Source organism: Pelobates fuscus, chromosome 4 (genome assembly GCF_036172605.1).
Source record: "Pelobates fuscus isolate aPelFus1 chromosome 4, aPelFus1.pri, whole genome shotgun sequence".
Classification (NCBI taxonomy): Eukaryota; Metazoa; Chordata; class Amphibia; order Anura; family Pelobatidae; genus Pelobates; species Pelobates fuscus.
The window spans coordinates 369,177,260-369,202,735 of NC_086320.1; the positions used below are offsets into that span (position 1 = coordinate 369,177,260).

At 41.4% G+C, this 25,476-nt stretch overlaps 1 protein-coding gene across 1 annotated transcript in view; it reads left to right on the forward strand.

The window, feature by feature from the left end:
* The window catches only part of XYLB (xylulokinase), a 175,008-nt gene that overhangs the window by 3,129 nt on the left and 146,403 nt on the right, over positions 1–25,476 (forward strand). The window contains exons 3-12 of the mRNA XM_063450817.1: positions 926–995; positions 4,588–4,668; positions 6,129–6,215; positions 9,183–9,311; positions 14,747–14,812; positions 15,171–15,243; positions 17,686–17,804; positions 19,477–19,558; positions 20,335–20,375; positions 21,612–21,727. Coding sequence (XP_063306887.1) covers positions 926–995; positions 4,588–4,668; positions 6,129–6,215; positions 9,183–9,311; positions 14,747–14,812; positions 15,171–15,243; positions 17,686–17,804; positions 19,477–19,558; positions 20,335–20,375; positions 21,612–21,727 — 864 coding nt within the window. The remainder of the gene's footprint in view (positions 1–925; positions 996–4,587; positions 4,669–6,128; positions 6,216–9,182; positions 9,312–14,746; positions 14,813–15,170; positions 15,244–17,685; positions 17,805–19,476; positions 19,559–20,334; positions 20,376–21,611; positions 21,728–25,476) is intronic.

Genomic DNA, 25,476 nt, shown 5'->3' on the forward strand with positions numbered 1-25,476 from the left:
ACAGAGCATCACTCAGTGAGTGGACTCGCACATACAGAGTATCACTCACACGGGTCCATACATATAGAGCATCAATCAGTGAGTGGACTCACACATACAGAGCATCACTCAGTGGAGTTGACTCATACATACAGAGCATCACTCAGTGACTGGACTCATACATGCAGGGAATCTCTGACTGGGCCCACACATACAAGTCACCACTCATCAGATCCACAAATATAGGGCATCACTCAATGAGTGAGTTCATACATACAGGGCTTCACTGACTGGAGTACCACTCACTGAGCCCACTCACACAGGGGACCACTCCTGAAATTGGTGAACTAGTTACATCACTAGTTATATAAATCACTTATTATTATTAATTACCTAAAACAATAACCCTATATAGGATACATAATATTGTATTTGCTTAAACATCAATGTTTGTAACTGAGGGGGTTAAACAAAATACATAAAAAAAAAGGTTAAACTGCAATGGTTGGGGCTATTAGCTGGCTCCCCGCCGGGCACCAAGCCTTTTCTGATACAAGGTCATACGCATGGACTTCTGCAGATCTGCCATTAAATAATGGGCTGAGAGCACTTTCATACGGTCAATGACCTTTGAGCATGTGCATAGAATTGACAACTGTCAACCCGAACTCTTGCCATCCTACCACTCATAAAAGGCTCCATTACCTGGGCACACACAAAAACGGTGACACTCATCAGGCCGACACATACATGGTACCACTCACTGGACCCACAACACATGTAGGACAGTATGAGTGGGCACACACAAAACGCAAATACACACATAGAGAGGCACACTCACTGAATACACACATGCATATACAGGACACCACTCACTAGGCCCAAATGTATAGTCATCTTGACGACCAATGTATCTAGAAAACATTAACCTTTGTTTTTGTTGCAGAACACATGGTGGTGTGCACGTCCATACAGACAAACTGACAGTAACGTCTCCTGTGTTAATGTGGGTTAAGGTGAGACCTTTATTCTAAACTTTAACCCAAGTGGGTAGACCTGACAGGTGACAATTCTCATTAATCAGTGATGGCGAAACTTGTAACTGCAGATATCTTGTGAACTACATTTACCATAGTGCTCAGGAGAGTAGTGACTGGCCGAGTATTGTGTAAATGCAGTTCACATACAGCCAAAGCTTTGCAATTCAGTCGTACAGTGATGGAAAAAAGTATTTGATCCCCTGCTGATTTTGAACGTTTGCCCACTGACAAAGAAATGATCAGTCTATAATTGTAATGGTAGTTGTATTTTAACAGTGAGAGACAGAATAACAAAAAAAAAATCCCAAAAAAGTTATAAATTGATTTGCATGTCAATGAGTGAAAGAAGTATTTGATCCCCTATCAATCAGCAAGGCGTCTGGCTCCCAGGTGTCTTTTATACAGGTAACGAGCTGAGATTAGAAGCACTCTCTTAAAGGGAGTGCTCCGAATCTCAGCTCATTACCTGTATAAAAGACACCTGTCCACAGAAGCAATCAATCAGATTGCAAACTCTCCACCATGGCCAAGACCAAAGAGCTGTCCAAGGATGTCAGGGACAAGATTGTAGACCTACACAAGGCTGGAATGGGTTACAAGACCAACGCCAAGCAGCTTGGTGAGAAGGTGACAACAGTTGGTGCGATTATTTGCAAATGGAAGAAACACAAAATAACTGTCAGTCTCCCTTGGTCTGGTGCTCCATGCAAAATCTCACCTCGTGGAGCTTCATGACGGTGAGGAAGCAGCCCAGAGCTACACAGAGGATTTTGTTAATGATCTCAAGGCAGCTGGGACCATAGTCACCAAGAAAACAATTGATAACACACTATGCCGTGAACCATTGAAATCCTGCAGCACCCGCAAGGTCCCCCTGCTCAAGAAAGCACATGTACAGGCCCGTCTGAATTTTGCCAATGAACATCTGAACTGGGTGAAAGTGTTGTGGTCAGATGAGACCAAAATCAAGCTCTTTGGCATCAACTCAACTCGCCGTGTTTGGAGGAGGAGTAATGCTGCCTATGACCCCAAGAACACCATCCCCACAGTCAAACATGGAGGTGGAAATATGATGCTTTGGGGACAGGACAGCTGCACCATCAAATCTTGGGTGAGAACCTCCTTCCCCCAGCCAAGGCATTGAAAATGGGTCGTGGATGGGTATTCCAGCATGACAATGACCCAAAACACACAGCCAAGTCAACACAGGAGTGGCTCAAGAAGAAGCACATTAAGATCCTGGAGTGGCCTAGTCTCCAGACCTTAATACCATAGAGAATCTGTCTCTCACTGTTAAAATATTAAAATTATAGACTGATCATTTCTTTGTCAGTGGGTAAATGTTTAAAGTCAGCAGGGGATCAAATACTTTCCCCCCTCACTGTAGTGTTTTATTCTTAGTGTTTTATTTTTGTTCTTTATTGGAAGCCAGCAAATAGCTTGCATTATTGTGAATTTCATATGGTCTCAATATCCTTATAATATGCAGTTCTGACAATTTTGATCTTTTTGGACATCAATTTGGAGTATTTGAATGTAGATATCACGTCTGCCATTTTGGTGGAGTCAAAAAAAATATACTTCTATGTTTTTTGATGTTTTTGACAATTTGATTTGGTATAATTACCAAGCAGATCACATATATTTCAATTTCAATAATTATTTGCCATTTGTATTAAAATTTAAAGACAAACAGGATAAGGAGGAAGTAGTATCATTGAAGTAAGGAGGAAGGCTTCCCACAATTCATTAGCCATTAAGTTATAACTTAAAGGTATTTAAAATAACTGGGGGATTAAGCCGATTAAATTGTGTTCCTAAAGCTATAGTATCTCATTCCCCCCAATCCCTTCTATGTGCTCATGTCCCCCCAGTCCCTCCATGTGTCTCATTCCCCCAGCCCCCCCCATGTGTCTCATTCCCCCAGCCCCCCCATGTGTCTCATTCCCCCAGTCCCCCCATGTGTCTCATTCCCCCAGTCCCCCCATGTGCCTCATTCTCCCAGCCCCCATGTGTATCAATCCCCCAGCCCCCATGTGTCTCAATCCTCCAGTATGCCATGTGTATCAATCCCCCAGTCCCTCCGTGTGTCTCATTCCCCCAGTCCCCCCATGTGCCTCATTCTCCCAGCCCCCCATGTGTATCAATCCCCCAGCCCCCCATGTGTCTCAATCCTCCAGTATGCCATGTGTATCAATCCCCCAGCTCCCTCATGTGTCTCATCCTCCCAGCCCCCCCATGTGTCTCATCCCCCAGACCCCCCATGTGTATCAATCCCCCAGCCCCCCCATGTGTCTCATCCTCCCAGCCCCCCCATGTGTCTCATCCTCCCAGCCCCACATGTGTCTCATCACCCAGCCCCCCCATGTGTCTCAATCCTCCAGTATGCCATGTGTATCAATCCCCCAGCCCCCTCATGTGTCTCATTCTCCCAGTCCCCCATGTGTCTCATTCACCCAGCCCCCCATGTGTATCATTCTCCCAGTCCCCCATATCTCTCATTCTCCCAGCCCCCCCATGTGTCTCAATCCTCCAGTATGCCATGTGTATCAATCCCCCAGCCCCACATGTGTCTCATTCCTTCAGCCCCCCATATATCTCATTTCCTCTCCTGTCTTACCCGCCAGTGTTTTCAATTTTTTGTTTTAGTCATAGTATTTTTGGTAAAAAAAACATTTTTTTTTTTTTTTAAATTTTATTGGAATTGTTTTAGTTTTAATCTATTTTTAGTCGACTAAATCTCAAACATTTTAGTTAACTATAATCTGACTAAAATTGTTCATCGACAAATTAACATTGATCGTGAGTGCAATTTATGTAGCAGGCAACTTTGTTCAGTGCAACAGTGTTAACCTATGATTTGTTTCATTTTATCTTTTCTCCTGTGTGAATACATTGTTTTACACTGGAAGTTGTACAGTGGTACATGAAAACTATTTTTGCAAGACCATAAAAATATATAGAAACATCACTGTTAGTGAATAAACCCTTAAATGGAAACATTAGTGAATGTAATAACACATTTTATCACTGGGGGCTCTTGTCTGCAGCCTTTGCTAACCCTCACCTTCTAACCCCGCCCAGACATTCTGTGGCTGTCCAATCACGGACTCCCAATGCAGCTTAATGAGAAGTCTTTGCAAGGCAGGTGCTCTGGGCAATTGTTGCCTCTTGAGTTTAGATCTACTGAGCTAACCAAACCAGGAAGTAACAGGACTGGCTGTCTGACATCCATGGAGGTGTAACAAGGTTGATTTATAAAAGTGCCAATTTCTATTTATTTTTGTAAAATGACCAAAGAGAACACACTCTTCACACATAAAGTATTTTAACCCCTTAAGGACCAAACTTCTGGAATAAAAGGGAATCATGACATGTCACACATGTCATGTGTCCTTAAGGGGTTAATGAGCTAAAGTGCTTTAGGCGTCTGAAGTGTTCCTTTGATGTGGATAAAACTTGTTTGGAAACTGCTGAGCGGCTCCTATAATGTGATTACTAATTGGTCTCTATTTAAAGAAAATCAAACAAACAAATGAAAAACAAACAAATACAAATCTTTTCACAGGCACTTGATTTTATTTTGGAGAAAATGAAGTCGTCTGAATTTGACTTTTCTAAAGTCAAGGCTTTATCAGGAACTGGTCAGGTAGAGTCTTGTATTTATTTTAATATTTTTAGAATATGTCTGAAAACTTTTATATTTTATTTTACAAATTTTTGGTGGATGTAAAATGCAGTTTTTTAGGTGAGTGAAAAACGTGCTCATGGTCTATCACTTTAAAGTTATTATTAAAGTTTGTGTTTTTTTTATTGTTTTTTCTTTGTATTTTTGTTTTTAGCTTAGAGTAAAATTTGCGGTTGTTCACATTAATGATTTATAATTGCATGTTGACATATCTCTTTTTTATGGCCGAGCCATGAAGCGCTTGAGGAATAATCTTAGATTGTTCCAGTTCAGTTTAGTTTTGGATGGCTGATTAACCAAACTAGGCGTTATTGCACGCTCTTGTAACTGGCCAGTGGAAGAGCCAGTTCAGATTTGTGCAGCAATTTCACTGTTTTATACAAAATACAGACTAAGGAACAGAGCACACATAGAAATACAGTTTTACATTTTACAAGGCTACTTAAAATTACCTATCCCAGCAAACAAATATGGCAATTCAGTTCCGCCACATGGCAATGTTGTGTTAAGCCCACTACTAGGCCACAGTACCCCAGTATCTAATTGCGACGTGGGGGACAAATTAAATAGTGCTAGTACTTAATTAACAAAATTAGTCTGTTGTAAGAGAATTGTGAATATATATTAATGTGATTTTAAAAAAACACAATTCAAACAAATGCAGTGTCAAAACCAAACAATTAAAGTGATAGTGCTTTGATGCATATGTTCACAATGCATATAATATATCTGCTTTATACCAAATGAAAATTATATTTGAAAGTGACATCACTTTCCTGTGGTCACCTCTAAAGGGGCACCTGAAGATTGGAAGATCCTCACCAGGGACTGGATTCCAGTCTATTATTTAGCAACTTGTATTTTTAATACAGGGGGAGACCTATCATGTAGTGCCCAATAGGACACTATAAAAAAAAAAAAAAACTATTGCAAAAAAGGGTTGGAGTATCCCTTTAAGCCAGATCTGGTTATTGCAGTCACACAAACGTTTCACGTGAGCTGTAAAAGTAATGTCACTGATTTACTTACTAACAGGGTTATTTACTAAAGCCAGAATTAATCTCAAATTTAAGGCAAGAGGAGCTGATCTGAAAGAGATCGTTTTCAGCTTGTCTATTTTGACCTTAAATTTGAAATTCACTTTGAATGCGCACTTTAGTGAATACAATATACATTGCAGAAGATGTCTAACAGAATAACGAGTCCTTGAAACATTAATTAGAAATGGACCTAGAAGGACATTGCATTATTTGCACGGCTCTGTAGATGATTTTTTTTAAATACTTTACAATTTACCAAAAGACCACATGCTCCTTAACGGGATATCTCTTTCTGGGTGTTTTTTTTTTTTTTTTTTTTAAATTGTATTAATCTGCTGGTGCTGGGAAACTATTAATCATGTCTGTCTGTAACCTTTATAGCAACATGGCAGCGTGTATTGGAAGAAAGGTGCCAAACGGGTATTGCAAACTCTATCAGCTAACCTTCCTCTTCACAGCCAATTAGAGGTAAGTTCTTTCAGGCTGTTAACATTTGTAGTGAAACACAAGTATATATACAAACAAAGTGGGATTAAGTGTGGTGGCAATAAATGCCACAGATCACCTGAGTGGAAACCCCTTACACCACTCTATAAAATACAAACATAAAATACATACAATGTAGTAGGTGGTTCACACTTCTAGAATGATTCTGTAATATATAAAAAGCAATATAGTGTAATATGCTAATACAATTGTATCAATCGAAATGAGCGTCAGGTACTCACAAGCCTAGAGCCAAATTTCTGCATATGGCTCTCATGGATGGCGCTGTGGGACTTTTTAGGATGTCCCTCTCCTATTCCCAGATCACTTGTAGGATGCTCCGGTTAAGTAATAATCCAGGTTCCACAACTTGAATTGAATCTTTCAGGAGAAAACTTTATTGCTCCCCAATGTGGAGTAAAAATGGATAAAAGTAAAGTGTAGATAAAATAAAATAAAAAATGATATTACTATATTAATAAAATATAGTCCTGCCAATTGGCAAATCAATGTCCAAATGTCCGAAACGCGTTTCGCCCCGTACCAGGGGCTTTTTCAATCGGTGTATGGGCTTCCTTCTCTGTTTGGCGTCTTCTTAATCTCCTTGTGTCTTTCACTTCCGGGTTCCGGCTATCACACGTATGGAACGCAACGTGCGTTCCAACGCTAACGGCATGCGTTCCACTTTCGAATGGCGCCGTCTCTATCAACTGACGTCACTGGAACGCATGTCGAGCGTATCGTGCGTTCCATTTCGGAATTAATGGAAATTAATAGCAGAAGGATATTATTCACTACAAATACATATCTTAAGTGTCTTATTGGAATGTCAGATATTGTTTTTTTCCCCCTTTTTTCTTCTCAAAATATATTAAAGCTATTTAGCTATTTAAGGTTTATAATAATAATAATAATACTAATAGGAAAATAAGAGGAGGGGAAGAAAAACCATCATATACTGACATATTATATTAAAGTGCTAATATTGTGCACAGGGTGATAATAGCCCTTAATTTTGATAGTATTAATCACACTGAAAAACCATCATATACTGACATATTATATTAAAGTGCTAATATTGTGCAAAGGGTGATAATAGCCCTTAATTTTGATAGTATTAATCACACTGATATCTTTAAGGTGCTCTGGTGTATCTTAAGGTGCTTATAGTTATAGGGTATTGCTAGCTGTCCATTATAATATTTAGTATTTGTCACACTGGTGTCTCTAAGTGAAAGTGCTCTGGTGGGTAACAAAGTGCTTTCCGTTTTTAAGGATAGCAAATTTATAGAATACATTTAAAAGCCTGTTATATGTAGTAAGTGGTGACAGCGTTTTTTTTCTCCCCGGATATTATTCAATCATAGAGATGTTTTACACAAATAGACATTTAAAAGAAATGACAGACCTCGAAGTCTGAATTAAGTCCATGGGGTATGAGAGTGTTAAAATTATAAATATTTATAATAATTTCGGAACATGTGCGCAACATAAAAAAGGGTCTAGAGACACACAGTCTATCAAAGCACTTTAAAACTCACCATAACCAGGAGCCTGAGAACCTATTTTTTTGCCCACTTAAACTTGTAGAAAAAGACTGGAGGGGAGGTGACTTTAACAAAAAAATCAGAATAGAAGAAATGAAATTTATTTATAATTTTAACACTCTCATACCCCATGGACTTAATTCAGACTTCGAGGTCTGTCATTTCTTTTAAATGTCTATTTGTGTAAAACATCTCTATGATTGAATAATATCCGGGGAGAAAAAAAACGCTGTCACCACTTACTACATATAACAGGCTTTTAAATGTATTCTATAAATTTGCTATCCTTAAAAACGGAAAGCACTTTGTTACCCACCAGAGCACTTTCACTTAGAGACACCAGTGTGACAAATACTAAATATTATAATGGACAGCTAGCAATACCCTATAACTATAAGCACCTTAAGATACACCAGAGCACCTTAAAGATATCAGTGTGATTAATACTATCAAAATTAAGGGCTATTATCACCCTTTGCACAATATTAGCACTTTAATATAATATGTCAGTATATGATGGTTTTTCTTCCCCTCCTCTTATTTTCCTATTAGTATTATTATTATTTTAAACCTTAAATAGCTAAATAGCTTTAATATATTTTGAGAAGAAAAAAGGGGGAAAAAAACTATATCTGACATTCCAATAAGACACTTAAGATATGTATTTGTAGTGAATAATATCCTTCTGCTATTAATTTCCATTAATTCCGAAATTGAATGCACGATACGCTCGACATGCGTTCCAGTGACGTCAGTTGATAGAGACGGCGCCATTCGAAAGTGGAACGCATGCCGTTAGCGTTGGAACGCACGTTGCGTTCCATACGTGTGATAGCCGGAACCCGGAAGTGAAAGACACAAGGAGATTAAGAAGACGCCAAACAGAGAAGGAAGCCCATACACCGATTGAAAAAGCCCCTGGTACGGGGCGAAACGCGTTTCGGACATTTGGACATTGATTTGCCAATTGGCAGGACTATATTTTATTAATATAGTAATATCATTTTTTATTTTATTTTATCTACACTTTACTTTTATCCATTTTTACTCCACATTGGGGAGCAATAAAGTTTTCTCCTGAAAGATTCAATTCAAGTTGTGGAACCTGGATTATTACTTAACCGGAGCATCCTACAAGTGATCTGGGAATAGGAGAGGGACATCCTAAAAAGTCCCACAGCGCCATCCATGAGAGCCATATGCAGAAATTTGGCTCTAGGCTTGTGAGTACCTGACGCTCATTTCGATTTATACAATTGTATTAGCATATTACACTATATTGCTTTTTATATATTACAGAATCATTCTAGAAGTGTGAACCACCTACTACATTGTATGTATTTTATGTTAACATGTGTAGATGGGTCCAATATTTACACTCTGACACTTTTACTTTTCCTAGACATGTTTTTCCATCTCAGAAAGCCCCATATGGATGGATTCCAGTACCACCGCAGAATGTCGCCACCTTGAGCAATCTGTAGGCGGGGCGCAAGCATTGGCAGATATTACGGGGTCCCGCGCGTATGAGGTAGGAGCTCATTCCTGATCACTCTGGTTGTATGACCTGTTACTGCACCAAATGTGTCAAGCGTTTATCGAAGAGTTCTGAAACAGAATGTTAACATATTTTTCTATGTATTAAACCATTTAAAATTAATGAAATCATTTGAAACGCTTATCCAAAAATCTTAAAATGTAAAATATTAATTCAGGGCCTAATTTTTTGTAAAATTCCTTCATTGAACAAAACATCAAAGATTACCTATAAAGTGTATTAACCGTGTTTCATGTGATGCTCTCTTTTCTCTTAAAATGTATTTTAAAACCTTAGTAAGTGTCATCACAATCCAGTTTTGTCAAGGCACACATTGTAAATACGTGCAAGTGCACAGGGTTGAGGTAGAGTCCTTACTCAGTGGGGCTCGGAATCCTATTCTGATCGAGGGACACAGGTGGATTATGAACTATTGTACAAGGACCGAAGTTAATGTTGAATCAGACTGTGTGTAAGGTGAGCTGAGGTTGCCATCTAGTGGTCAGCAGTTTAGTTATTCTCTACAATTATTGATTAGTTCCCATAATCGTGTAAAGTGCTGTGGAATATGTCATACGTTCCAACATTTTAAATGGACAAAGAGCAACACTTTACATTTAGGGGTGTGAGTGGTGGGGCTGTCCTGAGAAATGTTAGGTGACCTATTAATAATTTTTAAACACAATTATTGTAGTATAAAGAAACATTACTGGGAGTATTATTGCTGTGGAGCTCTGTTATACACTCAGACACATTACTGAGAGTATTATTGCTGTGGAGCTCTGTTATACACTCCGTCACATTACTGGGAGTATTATTGCTGTGGAGCTCTGTTATACACTCAGACACAGCAACAATATGGAGCTACTAGACAAGAGTGGAATTAGGATAGAAAAGAGGGATTTGGGCCCAACAAAGGGACTGTCCCTTCTAAATTAGGACACTTGGGAGATATGATATATTGATGCTCTATAAATAATAACTAAAAATAATGATAACTCACTTCCAATCTAAATTCAGAAGCTTTGTTTGATTTTGTTCTTAGCTCAGAACATCGGTGTGCATGTTACAAGCCTTACATTCTACCACTGTGTTGGTTTATACCAACTTTGCTGGGCAATGCGTCCATGTACATACTAATCTGTATGTAAACAAAAATATTTGACTCACACTTTAATCCATTGAGGTATTTCTCACATCAATGGATCTCTATACCAAGAAAGGCTAGAATTATTCTGTGTACCATGCAAGACTCATTAATTACAAATATACAAAATTAAGCCCTGTGTACAAACTCTCACTGCCGCTGGGCGGCAGCAATGACCTTAGTACACTTCAGCCCCAATACAAACAATAACATCAGAGAAAAAAAGATACATGCGCACTATCCCAAATATCTAAGCACATTTATATAAGTAGAGGTTTTAAGATTCTTAAATGTGCATAAGGATTCTGGATAGTAACTTTTTCCTTTTTTGTATTTTTTATTTTAAAGCTTATTAATTACCCCCGTAGTCTATATGAAAAATTAAATTTTTTTAACTTTAACATTAAACCCGCCTAACTAATACCGTGTAGGTCCGCTTGTGCTGCCAAAACAGCTCTAATGCGTTGAGGAATGGACTCCACAAGACCTCTGAACGTGTCCTGTTATATCTGGCACCAAGACATTAGGAGCAGATCCTTTAAGTTCTGCAAGTTAGGAGATGGGGCCTCCATGGATTGGATTTGTTGTTCCAGCATGTCCAACAGGATTGAGATCTGGGGAATTTGGAGGCCAAGGCAACACCTTGAACTCTTTGTCATGTTCCTCACACCATTTCTGAACAACTTTTGCAGTGTGGCAGGGTGCATTATCCTGCTGAAAGCGACCACTGCTATCATAGAACACCATGAAGGGGTGTATGTGGTCTTCAACAATCTCTTGGTAGGTAACATCTACATGAATATCAGGACCCAAGGATTCCCAGTAGAAGGTTGTCCACAGCATAGCCTACCTCAGACGGCCTGCCTTATTCCCATAGTGCATCCTGCTGCTATCTCTTTCCCAGGTAAACAATGCACAAGCATTCGACCATCCACCTGATCTAACATAAAACGTAATTTATCAGACCAGGCAACCTTCTTCCATTGCTCCATGGTCAAGTTCTGACGCTCAAGTCCCCATTAAAGGCACTTTTGGAAGTGGACAAAGGGTCATCATGGACACTCTGACCGGTCTGCTGCTACATGGTCCTATGTGATGCAATCTGCTATGCTCTGTGTGTTCTGGCACTATTCTATCATGCACTACAGTAGCTCTTCTGTGGGAATCAATGCATCAATGAGCCTAGGGTGCCAATGACACTGATGTTTGTCCTTACTACCGCCACTAGTGGTCGGTACTAACCACTGCATATCGGGAACACCCCACAAGACTTTCCGTTTTGGAGATGCTCTGACCCAGTAGTCTAGCTATCCTAGCCATCACTATTTGGCCCTTGTGAAAGTCACTCAGATCTTGACCATTTTCCCTGCTTCCAAAACATGAAATCCTTTGACAGGAACCATTGTACCAATATAATCAATGTTATTCACTTCACCTGTCAGTGGTTTTAATGTTGTGGTTGATCAGTACATGCAAACATACACATTCTCCGTATAGTTACAAATAGGGTGTCATTAAGTTACCTTTTTCTTCTAGTGATAATCAATAAACATTCACTTTGCTGAACTTTTCCATTGATTGCCTTAAATAGTGCAGTCTTGGAATTATTTAAATCCTGGTCTATTCACTAAATATGATCTGGGATGGGCTAACACTCTCTGCTAGGGCAGGCATTTGTATGAGACATGACTGATTGGATGAAAGACCTCCTGCCACTTCCTTATACTGTTGGATGAGCAGCTTCATGGAAGGTAATCTGTTTATTAATTTAAAGCATTTTTGCATTATCTAAAAATCTGATCTTGTGCAGATATTCTAAACCTCTCCCAAGCAATATAACACTGTCTTGATGCAATGTTAACTTTAGAATGGTTACTATTAAAACAACGTAATCAAAATTTCGACTTTGAGATGATGCAGCGTTATTACAGTGCCACACATGTTCGTGTTGTTTTATACTGATAATGTCAGTTGATTTGCACTGAGTGCTGTTGGCTGCAAATACCAGCATTCTCCACAAGGAGCTGCATGTTTGCTGAAGGATTGTCTTAAAGGAGGGATAGGGACACTCTAAGCACCAGAACAACTTTAGCTTAATGAAGCAGTTTTTGTGTAAAGATCATGCCACTGTAGTCTCACTGCTCAATTCTTTGTCATTTAGGAGTGAACATATTTTGTTTATACAGCCCTAACCCCATATAGGCTATCTAAGCTATACACGTTCTGTAAAGAGAGATCTAATTTAAAATGTTATTTATTGCACATTATGTTTAATTTATAATTCCTTAATTTCTGCTCCTACCAGAGCAGGAGATGACAACTTCTAAAGCAAACACTCTGTGCTGTCACATCTGATGTAGGCTGTGTGGGTCACAACTCGGGGAGGTGTGACTAGGGATGAATAAACAGAAACAAAAGTGATTTAAAGGGACATGATACGCACCAAAACAACTTAATTAAGCAGTTTTTTTTTGTTTTTTTTATAGATTATGCCTCTGATGTCTCACTACTCAATTATCTGCAATTTAGGAGTTAAATCAATTTTGTTTTTGTTTATGCCACACCTCCCCTGGCTGTGACACACACAGACTGCATTAACATAAAAGGCGTTATTTTCAGATGTTAACTTAGTTTAGATGTTTTTATCTCCTGCTGTGTAAATTGAACTTTAATTACATCATCTCTCATTCTATGGTTCTGTCAGTCTATTGTATTATCTCTCATTCTAAAGCTCCATCTATCATCTATCGTTGTATGGTTCTATCTTTAATCTATTGTATCATCTATAATTCTATCTATCTGTCAATCTATTGTATCATCATCATTATTATTATTATTATTATTATTATTATTGCGATTTATATAGTGCCAGCAGATTCCATAGCGCTTTACAATATTATGAGAGAGGGGATTAACTATAAATAGGACAATTACAAGAAAAATCACAGGAATGATAGGTTGAAGAGGACCCTGCTCAAACGAGCTTACGGTCTATAGGAGGTGGGGTATAAAACACATTAGGACAGGAAATATCAATCAAATAGGGTGGGAGTGAAGCAGAGCTGGAGGAGAGAGTAGAGTGCTGCCCTTTAGGAGACAGCAAGAGAGAGAGACAGGTATGTAAGGTAGAGGTTACTCTGGGAGGCCACAAGCCTTTTTGAGGCACGTCTTAAATGATTGAAGACTAGGGGAGAGTCTGATGGGGGTAAGCGCGAGTTGGCCGTACGGGTGCGAGCAGCGGACAAGAGAAGGTCACGGGCAGAGCGGAGGGAACGAGAAGGGGCATACCTATGGATCTGTGAAGAGATATAAGAGGGGCTAGACTTGTTCAGTGCTTTATATGTACGGGTTAGCACTTTGAATTGACTCCTATAGGATACAGGAAGCCAATGTAAGGATTGACAGAGGGGTGAGGTGTGAGAGGACCGACTAGAGAGGAAAATCAGTCTGGCAGCGCCATTCATTACAGACTGTAGCGGGGCACTACGGCTTTTGGGAAGACAAATTAGAAGAGGGTTACAATAATCCATGTGGGAAATTACTAGAGCATGGACAAGCTCCTTGGTAGCATATTTTGTAATAAAAAGGAGCGGCTATGTTTTTAAGTTGGTATCTACAGGATTTGACAACAAACTGGATGTGAGGCTCAAAGGTGAGGCCAGAATCAAGTATGACGCCAAGACAGGCGCTTGCAAAGATGGACTGATGTGAATACCTCTAACTTGAATGAGGAAGAGGAAAGACAAGGAGTTCAGTTTTACAGAGATTGAGTTTCAGAAAGCGGGAGGACATCCAGTCAGAGACGGAAGAAAGGCAAGCAGTGACACGTTGCAGGACGGCAGGGAAGAGGTCCGGGGAGGAGAGATATATCTTAGTGTCATCGGCGTACAGGTGGTAGTGGAATCCAAAAGAGGCAATAAATCTCATTCTATGGTTCTATCTTTAATGTATGGCTCGATCTGACAGCCTTTTGTAAATCGATTTTATTATCTCTCATATTCTATCTGTGAATCTATTCTATTATCTGTTGTTCTGTGAGTCTGTCTGTCAATGTATTTTTTCATCTTGCATTCTATGGTTCTATATGTAAGTCTGTTCCATGTATAGTTCTGTTTTTGTTTGTTCCATTGTTTTGTTTGTTCTATTGTTAGACTGCAAGGCTAGAATCCTGATGAATTTACTTACCCTACATAATCATGTTGCAACCTGCACAATCTAATGAATGTGGCACTTTTCAGTGTTGTAGAATGTATAACCTGTGATGCTTTTCATTTATTTCCAGCGTTTTACAGGAAATCAAATTGCAAAGATTTACAAGCAGAAACCTGAGGAATATGCTCAGACAGAGGTCCGTATAATACATTATTAAAGTACCCAGCAGTCATTGCTATATACAGACCCTGCCCAGAGGCATAGCCAAGTCGTAAAGTCAGGGGGTGCATAAAAAGACGCTTCTCGACTACAGGAGCCATTTATCAAGACATTTTATATTTTAATTTCCATGATACACTTATTCATAGATTCAGGATATTCCAAATATTTAAATATCTCATAATGGCTTGTACGAGAAAATGAATAAATATGGGGAACTTAATCGAAAGAAGGCAGCTTTCAAACTCACATTATGTTTGTATAATAAGTATTAATACGTAGAATCCCACATTGAGCTCGTAAAACTGAATCAAAAATCCACCTCGTTTTTGCAGAGGATTTCCTTAGTCAGCAGTTTTGGAGCTTCGTTATTCCTTGGAGACTATGGACCGATTGATCACAGCGATGGTAAGGGATTCTGCTCATTCATTTACTCATTATGTATTTCTATATCTGACTGTTAGCTCTTGCTCCATTTAAAGAGACAGCAACTACATTCAGTTAAGAGAGCAGAGATCAGGATGTTAAAATGTATATATTAAATCCACTGAACCTTACGTTCACTATATGAAGTCTGTATTTTATTTCAGACAGGGATCTGACATCAATATGACCTCTTCTGTACAATTTCTGGTCGCTGACCATGTAATGAATTCATACTGTGTTCTGATTGGGTTGAGTCACTAAGCAACCAATGAGAATACATCATTCATGACTTAAAGTGGGTCAGTATTTTTGTGACAGGGTTTTTTTGCAGAATTAAAATGCAGGTCCAGGCAATTTTCATAACTTTTTAGAAAGAATTGTGAATGTGATCCAGTGTGTTCATTCGTGATCGAGCCATTTAAAACCAGATTATTTTAAACTATCTCTGTGTGTGGTTTAGTTATTAAACAGTGATCCGTTATGTCATTAATAATAAAATGCTAATTGTAGGCCAAAATTACTAGGTGGGGAAGTCTCTCCATTTGGCTGTTTATCCAGCTTGGGTATTATAATCCCTTCATAACTTGGCCTTTCCCCAAATTCTGTCATTTTATAACAGTGGCATTTTTGGCTCTTTTTTTGTTTTTATGAACAAGTGAGGCATCCAGAAATAGCAATATTGCTGCAATCACACAGTGATCGTGGCAATATGAATCTCTTCACTTCCAAAGCAGAGTATAAACATTGTTCCACGTTCATGTATCTTTTAGAATTAGATTTAGTCTGTAGAACCTTACTCACCCTCATTTATACTCTAGGAAATATTGCCAGACTGTAGATGAGCAAATTATTCAGACAGAAGCCATTAGTCACTGTAATGTCTGCAAATTTACTGAAATGTAGGCTCACTACAAACCTCCAAATAGTGCAGGAGGTTCCAATGGGTCATATCATTCCTACAGTCAGGGAGGGTACAGAGTAGATAGACTCTACCATTCCACTGTCAGCATTACATTAGCAGTCCACAGATTGATAAATATTGCTATAGCAGTTTTAAGTATCTTTATTTTAGAAATACATAATTCAACTGTATTTGCTGTATGTGGGCATTATGCATAACTGCATATATTCTTTTTACATGATTTTTCCATTTTCAGTAAGTTGTTCTGCTAGTAATGCCAACAGCAAAGTATTGAGTATTCGTATATTCATATATTTTTGTCAAACCTACTGTATGTGAGAAAAAAAAAACCTTTTGCTTTTATACTGACATTATAGACCCAGATATTGCAAGATAAAGGACTCTGTATGCTGTCTAATGCTTTTCATGTATTCATTTCCCGGCTGAATTAATAAGAGACAATTAAAATGGTCTAAATTTACATTTTATTCTTCACGTTTGTCTACAAAGCAATCTATACACAAATTTGCTGTGTTGTGATATGTTTATAGGCTAGCTATACATTCCTTGCTTCCAATAAAGGTTATCCTAATATTTGCTCAATCAAAAAGTGCATAAGCCCACTCTGTATGTGGTACAGAGCCCGTTGTTAATGACTTTACACACGTTGAGACCGTCGGAAAGACGCTAACCTAAATTTCGCCCATTTGTTTTTCGTTTCATCACAATTTGCAGCCTATTATCGCATTGTTCCATCATGCAGACTTACATTGAGATTTGTTTGCAGCAGTTTGAGATATTCTGCAGACCCCTCATTTGTACCTTTTTAAACCATCAAATAATTATTTATTTTTGCCTTCGGTTCTTTTTTTTACATTTTTTTTGCACTTATTAAGGAAAAAAACAATAAATAAACAGTGATAACATAGCGGCTAATGTCTTGCATAAAATAAAATAGAAACCCAGAGGTACGTTAAAACGGAAAATATTCTCAGAGAGTCCAAATCTTGCTGAGTAGTAACTGACAAACAAGATTACATTTGTAAAACAAGGTGAGGAAGAAATGTAAGAAGGAGAGAGAGAGGGAGAAATAAAGGCAGAGGGAGTAAAGTAAATGGGTTAGAAAAAGGTAAGCTTCTTTGAAAAACAGAAGAGGATCCCATCGGATGCACCCCACCCAACCCAGTTCTTTTTTTTTACACTTGAGATGAAGTATAGAATATTTTTTTAATTATAGTTTTTTTTCTCAAGGCATTGGAAGGATCCGTGAACCATCAATCAATACCTGTTGGAGTCACCAACATCATGCGCAATGCAAGGAAAACCTTTTAGAAAGTTAACGCACAGACTGTACATGTTTAGTGGGGAAGGAAAGAGCAGTGAAGTTGATTAGCATTCTAAATTCCATTGCTGAAAGTTCTGACATCTCGGCAACAATGTTTCATATTGATAGTTCTAAAGTCCTTTTACTTTCCAATCGTATTTGATTTTAATCATCGTTTCTTTCTATTATTTATTTTTAGGTTCCGGGATGAATTTATTAAACTTTCGCCAGAAGATTTGGTCTGAAGAATGCCTGAAAGCTTGTGCCCTAAATTTAAATGATAAGCTTGGATCTCCTGTTCCCACAAGCTTAATTCTGGTGTGTACAAATACAATGTTATTTTATTTTTATTTTTTTTTATGTTTATGGATTTATATATATTGTTTTACATGTTTTCTGGTCTGTTTCCCCCCGCCTTAATACTGGACTGGGCGTCACAATAATATTGGCTTGTAGCAACTGGTATTTGGCAGAGAGAATAATATAAAGCACATGAAACACATGGGAATGGAAGTAGTGCAAAGAGAAGAGGCATTTGGAGCAGGGAGGGAGAATGTTATGGAGTGAAGAGAAAGGTAACTAGAGGGGATGACCAGGAAGAAGAGACAGAGACTGTCAGGATGAACTAATCTGAGTGCCATTTGGAATGGGCAGATGGAAATGAGTCAGATTGACAGCAGGAAACAGGACTACAGAAGAAAGCAGGAAAACAGAGCAGCGACAGTAAAGCATGGGAAGCGGGAATATTGGAACAGAGCAATTAATTAAACAACTGTGAAATTGAGCTCACGTTATCCTGAGCTTACTTAAAGAGATGTGATACAGTGTCAAACCAACAGAATGTTTGCAGAGTACCCAAATCTAATGCATTTTGCAATTGATGACTCTGTCTGTTATTGGAGCCTCGTTACTATGTTTTTGGATAAGGCAGCCATGTTATTCACTGTGTTTGCACTGGTGAAAGATTGAGCCTTCACATAGAAATGTCATAGTGCCTTAGATTTCCCATCATATCTGATTGCAATGGGTGGTTTGTAACATTTATCTTACGGGCATCCATCAAAGTTCTGGAATGTTATAGAGATTATGCAAATGCTTTGTTTCACAAAATTTCCATTTATTGTTTGATCTTCTCTTCTATTGTAAGGAGGATTAGGTGGAGTCTGGTATTTGTAGAGGTGTGTAATTTCTGCTCAATATAAAGGGGCAACTTTAGTTTAATGAAGCAGTTTTGGTGTATAGATCATGCCCCTGCAGTCTGACTGCTCAATTACCTGCCATTAAGGAGTTAAATCATGTTGTTTATTGTTCTCTAGCCACACCTCCCCTGCACGGGAATTACACCGCCTTCCTAAACACTTCCTGTAGAAATATAATGTTTAAACTTCCTTTATTGCACTTTCTGATCAATTTAGAATTAGTTTTTTTCCTACTCTGTTGATAGCCTTCAAAAAGACTGCTATATAAGTCATGATTTATTGTGGGAGTTGTAGTTCATCTGTTGACATTCGACAGTAGAAAGCTGACAATTGTTGTGGAATTAGCTCAGCAGAAAGTAGAATGCTAGTGAACATTGAGTGGTCCTGATTGGCTGAGTCACTTCCTGGTTTGGGGCAAGCTCAATTAAGCTGCACAGCTTGGATATTAGCAGCAGATGTAGAAACTTCGAGCGTGAATATCTTTTTTTATTTTCAATATTTTGATATGTTCCTTTTCCATATATTTTGAACTGCATTGTCTATATAATAATAAATAAAAAAAAACAGATCACCTCCAGTTGATAGTGTCCCTTTTATTTTTGTCACACCAATGAGCCGTGCAATGGACTGTCTCACATTTAGTATTCTCCTTCAGTACTGGTAGAGTTAAATCAGTCAGATGTTTTCTTCCAAAAAAACAACCCCATACCTGCCAAATATTTTATTGGAAACCAGCACTAATCTCTGTGTTTAATCACTGCAGCTGTTGATGCGTGTCATGTCTTCTCTAGGGACCCTTGTCCTCGTATTATGTCCAGCGCTACGGCTTCAGCGATGACTGCTATATTGCTGCGTTCACCGGGGACAATCCAGGTAGGAAAAATACATTCTGTGTCTGGCGCGCATAATGTGCAGTTATCAGTGGCACTTTAATTAGGATGTGTGTTAGTGCTGTTGAGCAATGTTTAAAGATAATTGCCATTTTGCATATTTTCCAATTAGCGTGATTTCTGCAGTTTTATTTCATTACTTTCTAATTCTATTTAGTTTTGCTCACAGTCCTTATTTGACCCAGATAAGATATCTCTCTCTCTATCTATCTATCTATCTATCTATCTATCTATCTATCTATCTATCTATATAATGTTTCTGAATGTTTCTAGAAACCCGTACGAAAATGGTTGGATCAAGTGTCCAGGGCAGATAGCCTCTCAAGATGTCCCCAGTCTAGAATGTCCAACCGGCATTATGTGCTATTTGTTACTTGTAGCCAAACACCTCTGTTCCTTAACAATGTATAACAGAGCAACACTAATCTTCCTCTCCGCAAGCTTTGTTTCATTTTAAATTCACATGATCTCTTTTATGGACTATCATGCGTGTGCCATGTAAGTTGTCCCCTCTGCTTACGTCAGCAGCTTCCCACACACATCTTTTTTCCTTAGTGATGTCATGAGAAGGGGAATAAGGAACCTTTGCATAATTTAATACACGTAGACAACCTGCTCTTAGCCAGGTAGCATGTCCGATTGTAGATATATCAGATCAATTTGTTCCGTATTTTGGTGATGATTCTTCTTTGATGGTGAATGACAATGCTTCCTAATATTTGTGTTTCAATCATTAACATTGTCACATTCTTTTCAAAGCATCTTTGGCCGGAATGAGGCTAGACGAAGGTGATATTGCGGTAAGCGTAACATTTGTATTTTTTTCTTCAAAATCGCTAGTTTGCACTTAAAGCTCTCAAAATAGCCTCTGAGCAGCCATGTATGAATTCTGTACGTGAGTTTGTAAGTGAATTTACAGACATCAGAAAATCTATTTTACAGTTAGTTATTGACTCATGGGTTTGCCCTCCACAAGACGTGGTAGGTCCTATCCTAATATGGTGGAATACATTTTTTTTTTTTAATTGTAGATTCTCTCGCTAGGCATGAAAAAAAAAAAAAAAAAAAAAAAATAAGACCTTTGGTCAAACTAGATGGGCAATTTGGATGATGTCAAAACTGTTTTGTTTAAAAAAAACCTTCTGTGATTTCAATGTGTTGATAGATTTGCCTCTACTCTTTTATTCCCTCCTAAACACTTCTGCCCTTTTGAACTGCAAACATTTGCAAGAAATCATAATTCTTTACCCTTGACAATTTAGTGATTAACCCTTACAAGGCCAATGACGTGAGACTGTCCATCCCATCTGTTATTACAAGGATAAACCGTCTAAAGGTCAGGAATGCATTCAACATCTTGCAAGTCTTAGTGGAAACAAACATAAAAGTTAAACTAAAGTATACTGCAAAGGTTTGGAATAATAATTATTTTCCTTTCACATCTAATAGTACAGCGCTACGGAATTTGCTGGCGCTATGTACTTAATAAAATAATAATAATAATAGGATCCATTGTAAAAAGAAACAACTATATTTTGGGATATGTATTTATTATTTTTTTTTTAACAGTAGAAAGCACTTTATGTTGATGAGACTGACCCTGGCGTTGGGTATTGTGTACCCTGTAACTTCGCTAAATCACTTATTTTTAGCTCAGTCTAAAAAGTTTGCCGATTCTTATTAGGTATGTGCACTGCTCCTGTGTCTCATAGCACAAATTGGTGAACGGGTTCACAGAGGTTATATACACCACTATATAATGAGACTCATTATTATTGCTGTTTTATTACAGAGCTGACCTTTTGCAAAAGATTGATAGAAATATAATACATTGAAATCGTACCGTCCTTTTTTTTTTTTTTTTTTTTTTTTTTTTTCATTTGTTGTTAATGTTTTTTTGCTTGAGTCCCAGGATCTGGGTTCACGTGGCAATGATGTTTTATGTGCTACTTTTAACTCTTTCTCAGCTATTTGGGGTGCTGATGCTGAGCACATTATCGTTATTCTAACACATATTATCTGGCTCGGTTCTCTAGGTCAGCCTTGGAACAAGTGACACTCTGTTCCTCTGGATCCAGGAGCCTACGCCAGCCTTAGAAGGTCACATATTATGCAATCCTGTTCAGACCCAGGACTATATGGCATTACTGTGGTAAGAAGACACGAGTGGCTCTCGGAATAAAAATTAAAATGGAAGCAAGACAGATGAGTTCCTTTCTGAAATTTCATGCAACATATGTTGCAACACATTTAAATATTTGTTACTTTGTAAAGCAAGAATGGGCATAACCCATTAGTATGAAAAACTATTGTGATTTGAGGGTAAATGTTCTCCCTCCAGTGTGAGCTGCTGTGTTCCCCCCCAGTGTGAGCTGCTGTGTTCCCCCCCAGTGTGAGCTGCTGTGTTCCCCCCCAGTGTGAGCAGCTGTGTTCCCCCCCAGTGTGAGCTGCTGTGTTCCCCCCCAGTGTGAGCTGCTGTGTTCCCCCCCAGTGTGAGCTGCTGTGTTCCCCCCCAGTGTGAGCTGCTGTGTTCCCCCCCAGTGTGAGCTGCTGTGTTCCCCCCCAGTGTGAGCTGCTGTGTTCCCCCCCAGTGTGAGCTGCTGTGTTCCCCCCCAGTGTGAGCTGCTGTGTTCCCCCCCCAGTGTGAGCTGCTGTGTTCCCCCCCAGTGTGAGCTGCTGTGTTCCCCCAGTGTGAGCTGCTGTGTTCCCCCCAGTGTGAGCTGCTGTGTTCCCCCCAGTGTGAGCTGCTGTGTCCCCCCAGGTGTGAGCTGCTATGTCCCCCCAGGTGTGAGCTGCTATGTCCCCCCAGGTGTGAGCTGCTATGTCCCCCCAGGTGTGAGCTGCTATGTCCCCCCAGGTGTGAGCTGCTATGTTCCCCCAGTGTGAGCTGCTGTGTTCCCCCAGTGTGAGCTGCTGTGTTCCCCCAGTGTGAGCTGCTGTGTTCCCCCAGTGTGAGCTGCTGTGTTCCCCCAGTGTGAGCTGCTGTGTTCCCCCAGTGTGAGCTGCTGTGTTCCCCCAGTGTGAGCTGCTGTGTTCCCCCAGTGTGAGCTGCTGTGTTCCCCCAGTGTGAGCTGCTGTGTTCCCCCAGTGTGAGCTGCTGTGCCCCCCCCCCAGTTTGAGCTTCTGTGTTCCCCCCAGTTTGAGCTTCTGTGTTCCCCCCAATTTGAGCTTCCGTGTTCCCCCCAATTTGAGCTTCTGTGTTCCCCCCAGTTTGAGCTTCTGTGTTCCCCGCAGTCTGAGCTGCTGTGTTCCCTCCAGTTTGAGCTGCTGTGTTCCCTTCAGTGTGAGCTGCTGTGTACCCTCCAGTGTGAGCTGCTGTGTACCCTCCAGTGTGAGCTGCTGTGTACCCTCCAGTGTGAGCTGCTGTGTACCCTCCAGTGTGAGCTGCTGTGTTCCCTCCAGTGTGAGCTGCTGTGTTCCCCCAGTGTGAGCTGCTGTGTTCCCCCCAGTGTGAGCTGCTGTGTTCCCCCGTGTGAGCTGCTGTGTTCCCCCCGTGTGAGCTGCTGTGTTCCCCCCGTGTGAGCTGCTGTGTTCCCCCCGTGTGAGCTGCTGTGTTCCCCCCGTGTGAGCTGCTGTGTTCCCCCCAGTGTGAGCTGCTGTGTTCCCCCCAGTGTGAGCTGCTGTGTTCCCCCCAGTGTGAGCTGCTGTGTTCCCCCAAGTGTGAGCTGCTGTGTTCCCCCCAGTGTGAGCTGCTGTGTTCCCCCCAGTGTGAGCTGTTGTGTTCCCCCCAGTGTGAGCTGTTGTGTTCCCCCCAGTGTGAGCTGCTATGTTCCCCCAGGTGTGAGCTGCTATGTTCCCCCAGGTGTGAGCTGCTATGTTCCCCCAGGTGTGAGCTGCTATGTTCCTCCAGTGTGAGCTGCTGTGTTCCCCCAGTGTGAGCTGCTGTGTTCCCCCAGTGTGAGCTGCTGTGTTCCCCCAGTGTGAGCTGCTGTGTTCCCCCAGTGTGAGCTGCTGTGTTCCCCCAGTGTGAGCTGCTGTGTTCCCCCAGTGTGAGCTGCTGTGTTCCCCCAGTGTGAGCTGCTGTGTTCCCCCAGTGTGAGCTGCTGTGTTCCCCCAGTGTGAGCTGCTGTGTTCCCCCAGTGTGAGCTGCTGTGTTCCCCCAGTGTGAGCTGCTGTGTTCCCCCAGTGTGAGCTGCTGTGCCCCCCCCCAGTTTGAGCTTCTGTGTTCCCCCCAGTTTGAGCTTCTGTGTTCCCCCCAGTTTGAGCTTCTGTGTTCCCCCCAGTTTGAGCTTCTGTGTTCCCCCCAATTTGAGCTTCTGTGTTCCCCCCAATTTGAGCTTCTGTGTTCCCCCCAGTTTGAGCTTCTGTGTTCCCCGCAGTCTGAGCTGCTGTGTTCCCTCCAGTTTGAGCTGCTGTGTTCCCTTCAGTGTGAGCTGCTGTGTACCCTCCAGTGTGAGCTGCTGTGTACCCTCCAGTGTGAGCTGCTGTGTACCCTCCAGTGTGAGCTGCTGTGTTCCCTCCCAGTGTGAGCTGCTATGTTCCCCCAGGTGTGAGCTGCTATGTTCCCCCAGGTGTGAGCTGCTATGTTCCCCCAGGTGTGAGCTGCTATGTTCCCCCAGTGTGAGCTGCTGTGTTCCCCCAGTGTGAGCTGCTGTGTTCCCCCAGTGTGAGCTGCTGTGTTCCCCCAGTGTGAGCTGCTGTGTTCCCCCAGTGTGAGCTGCTGTGTTCCCCCAGTGTGAGCTGCTGTGTTCCCCCAGTGTGAGCTGCTGTGTTCCCCCAGTGTGAGCTGCTGTGTTCCCCCAGTGTGAGCTGCTGTGTTCCCCCAGTGTGAGCTGCTGTGTTCCCCCAGTGTGAGCTGCTGTGTTCCCCCAGTGTGAGCTGCTGTGTTCCCCCAGTGTGAGCTGCTGTGCCCCCCCCCAGTTTGAGCTTCTGTGTTCCCCCCAGTTTGAGCTTCTGTGTTCCCCCCAGTTTGAGCTTCTGTGTTCCCCCCAGTTTGAGCTTCTGTGTTCCCCCCAATTTGAGCTTCTGTGTTCCCCCCAGTTTGAGCTTCTGTGTTCCCCGCAGTCTGAGCTGCTGTGTTCCCTCCAGTTTGAGCTGCTGTGTTCCCTTCAGTGTGAGCTGCTGTGTACCCTCCAGTGTGAGCTGCTGTGTACCCTCCAGTGTGAGCTGCTGTGTACCCTCCAGTGTGAGCTGCTGTGTTCCCTCCCAGTGTGAGCTGCTGTGTACCCTCCAGTGTGAGCTGCTGTGTACCCTCCAGTGTGAGCTGCTGTGTTCCCCCCAGTGTGAGCTGCTTTGTTCCCCCCTGTGTGAGCTGCTTTGTTCCCCCCAGTGTGAGCTGCTGTGTTCCCCCCAGTGTGAGCTGCTGTGTTCCCCCCAGTGTGAGCTGCTGTGTTCCCCCCAGTGTGAGCTGCTGTGTTCCCCCCAGTGTGAGCTGCTGTGTTCCCCCCAGTGTGAGCTGCTGTGTTCCCCCCAGTGTGAGCTGCTGTGCCCCCCCAGTGTGAGCTGCTGTGCCCCCCCAGTGTGAGCTGCTGTGTTCCCCCCAGTGTGAGCTGCTGTGCCCCCCCAGTGTGAGCTGCTGTGTTCCCCCAGTGTGAGCTGCTGTGCCCCCCCAGTGTGAGCTGCTGTGCCCCCCCAGTGTGAGCTGCTATGTTCCCCCAGTGTGAGCTGCTGTGTTCCCCCAGTGTGAGCTGCTGTGTTCCCCCAGTGTGAGCTGCTGTGTTCCCCCAGTGTGAGCTGCTGTGTTCCCCCAGTGTGAGCTGCTGTGTTCCCCCAGTGTGAGCTGCTGTGTTCCTCCCCAGTGTGAGCTGCTGTGTTCCTCCCCAGTGTGAGCTGCTGTGTTCCTCCCCAGTGTGAGCTGCTGTGTTCCTCCCCAGTGTGAGCTGCTGTGTTCCTCCCCAGTGTGAGCTGCTGTGTTCCTCCCCAGTGTGAGCTGCTGTGTTCCCCCCAGTGTGAGCTGCTGTG